Below are 2500 nucleotides of genomic sequence, written 5' to 3'. Positions count from 1 at the left end.
AGCTAAAGAGGATTCAAAAGCAATAATAATTCATCTTGGAGCTCCAACATTCGTTTTCACTTTTTCCTCTGCTGACATGCATTGGCCTGACCTACATGCATTATTTAGCAGCTCATTAAGTGATACCACACCTGAGAGCAGACGACAGAATGTCATTAACAATCCTCACATCACTGACTGGTTCTTTACACAGCGTTTAGAAAACTTCATTAAACATTGGTTGTATAATTCACTGGATGCTGAGTGGCACTGGTACAGATTTGAGTACCAAGCCAAAGGTAGTATACACTGTCATGGTGTTGCAAACTTAAGAATGACCGAAGATTATGTCAACTTTCAGAAACAGCTCTTAAAGGCTATTTGGCAGAAGTGTCCCTTGATAAAGCTGAATAATCATATATTCTAGAACTAAACAAACAGATAATGGAAGTAAATAAAGCTTCTCAAACTGTATGTCAATTTGTTATATAGCTGGAGTTTTTCCCGCTACAGCGCGCCCATTCATTGGCTAGTTCATGGTCACATGGCATTTAACAATGAAATTGTTTACCACCAAATGCCATGAGCGGGCAACATTGCGAAAACTATTACGTCAAACGGGGAATAGTTCACTGTTACCCGCCAAATGTTGACCGCTGTTGCACGTGATCAGAGCGTGCAGTTGAAGGTGGCCTGATGTTGTCGCTGGAATCTGGGCGCTTCTTTCAAAATGTTTGACCCATTTGTTTTGCTATATAACAAATCACTTAATAACTGGTCCCTCGGGAAACAGTTCATTTTGTTTCCCTCGAATCTCAATGTTTCCCTCGGCTGCGCCTCGGGGAAACATTGAGATTCTCGGGAAACAAAATGAACTGTTTCCCGAGGGACCAGTCATTAAGTGTTTAATGTAGACTGGTTATTATCTACATACAATCCAGACCCACCAGAGGACGGTTTTTGGATTAAACCCTCCATTCATCCTTGCCAGAGGCAACACAAAGATATAATTATGAACACTCAACAATCTGATGATGATTATTTAGACTTACTGAATACAGTACAAAGGCACACTCGTTGCAGTACCAATTATTGTCTTAGAAAGAAACAGAATGAAACAAATGTTAAGTGCAGATTTAACTTTCCATTTCAACCTTGCACTAGTACAAAACTAGAATTTGAACCAATTCATACAAAAGATGGAAGTCCCAAATACAAGGCCGAAGTAATAACAAAGCGCAATGATACTAGGCTAAATAACCATCAGCGCCTCCAACTGCAAGGCTGGAGGGCAAACTGTGACATTCAGGTGGTAATTGATTACCATGCATGTGTTGAATACCTTGCCAAATATGCATCTAAAGGAGAACCAAGGTCACCAGTATTAAAACAGGCATTCAATTCTATAATGCACTCTTGCAAAAACAACAGTAACCCTACAAAACTCATTAAGAAAGTGATCATGAAGTCACTTAGTCAACGTGATTTTTCTGCACAAGAGACAATGCATCATCTTATGTCACTTAAACTGGTAAGCTCATCCTTTAATGTGGTACCAATCAGTTTAAATGCTTCTCGCAGAATCAATACTAATTCTTTTGATTGCGCTCTTGCCATAAATGAATCGCTGCTGGATGTTTATGCAAACAGTGAAAAATATGCCCAAACCGATCCAAATATAGTCATGTTAAATTTTGTAACTTTTGCCTCCAAATACAAACTTGTCAACCTAACAAGTCAACCACAAAACAATGTACCAAGAGTTTTCCCTATTTTTTCTTCCAATCCAAAGGGCCCAAATTTTGGCCTTTATTGTAAATATCAGTTGCTTAGATACAAACCTTGGCAGACTACACAGGAAAATGCTTGGGGTGATCAACCAGGTTCTGATTGATGGGACGATATATATATTACTTCATGGAAAGCATTCCTTCAAACACAATATGCTAAACAGCATGTACCTGATTGGCATGAAAAACTGCAAACTTTAGAAAACTTATCAGAAAATGACACTGATTGTGAAAACATTTCAAAACAACTGCCACAACGGGAAGAGTGGATGCATCTAGCTGATCTTATTCCTGGGTCTTTTGTTAACACAACTGAAGAAACACTTCAGCCTGATTGTAACAATTACAACTGGCAAAATGACAAGTGCAAGTATGAACACCATATTATAGGAGAAATGCCTTCCTGGGTAAAATCTAAAAAGGACACATTTTCAGTTGCATTCAGCCCCAACAAAATATTGATATTAGTGCTTTTACCGATATGCAAGCACATGCATACAACATGATAAATGCACATTCTGAACAAGCTTCTCCAAAAGATCCGTTGTTACTCATTGTCAATGCAGTTGCTGGAACTGATAAAAGTTATCTTATCAATGCCATTCGAAGTCTACTCGGAACATCTTGTGCAATGACTGCCACCACTGGCAAAGCTTCCTATAACATAAATGGCTGTACAATCCATTCACTGTTAAAACTTTCAGTTGGTTCAAGAGGCAACAAGGAGTTGA

The 2500-nt window shown here is 38.6% G+C and overlaps 1 protein-coding gene and 1 pseudogene across 1 annotated transcript; both read left to right on the top strand.

Annotated features, from left to right (window-relative positions):
• Positions 1 to 991: 991 nt before the first annotated feature.
• LOC138040600 (uncharacterized) lies at positions 992 to 1873 on the top strand. The gene has a single exon (XM_068886296.1). The coding sequence runs from the start codon at positions 992 to 994 to the stop codon at positions 1871 to 1873; it is 882 nt and encodes a 293-aa protein (XP_068742397.1).
• A 377-nt stretch (positions 1874 to 2250) lies between these two features.
• LOC138040599 (ATP-dependent DNA helicase PIF1-like) overlaps positions 2251 to 2500 on the top strand; it is a 1460-nt pseudogene continuing 1210 nt past the window's right edge.

This window comes from Montipora capricornis, chromosome 3, assembly GCF_036669925.1.
Source record: "Montipora capricornis isolate CH-2021 chromosome 3, ASM3666992v2, whole genome shotgun sequence".
In the NCBI taxonomy this organism is placed as follows: Eukaryota; Metazoa; Cnidaria; class Anthozoa; order Scleractinia; family Acroporidae; genus Montipora; species Montipora capricornis.
The sequence above is the reverse complement of the archived record's forward strand: the minus strand, read 5'-3'. Positions and strand labels throughout refer to the sequence as shown.

Excerpts from the sequence above, each read along its gene's own strand:
- LOC138040600 (XM_068886296.1), top strand. The coding sequence starts at position 992 with ATGAACACTCAACAATCTGATGATGATTATTTAGACTTACTGAATACA.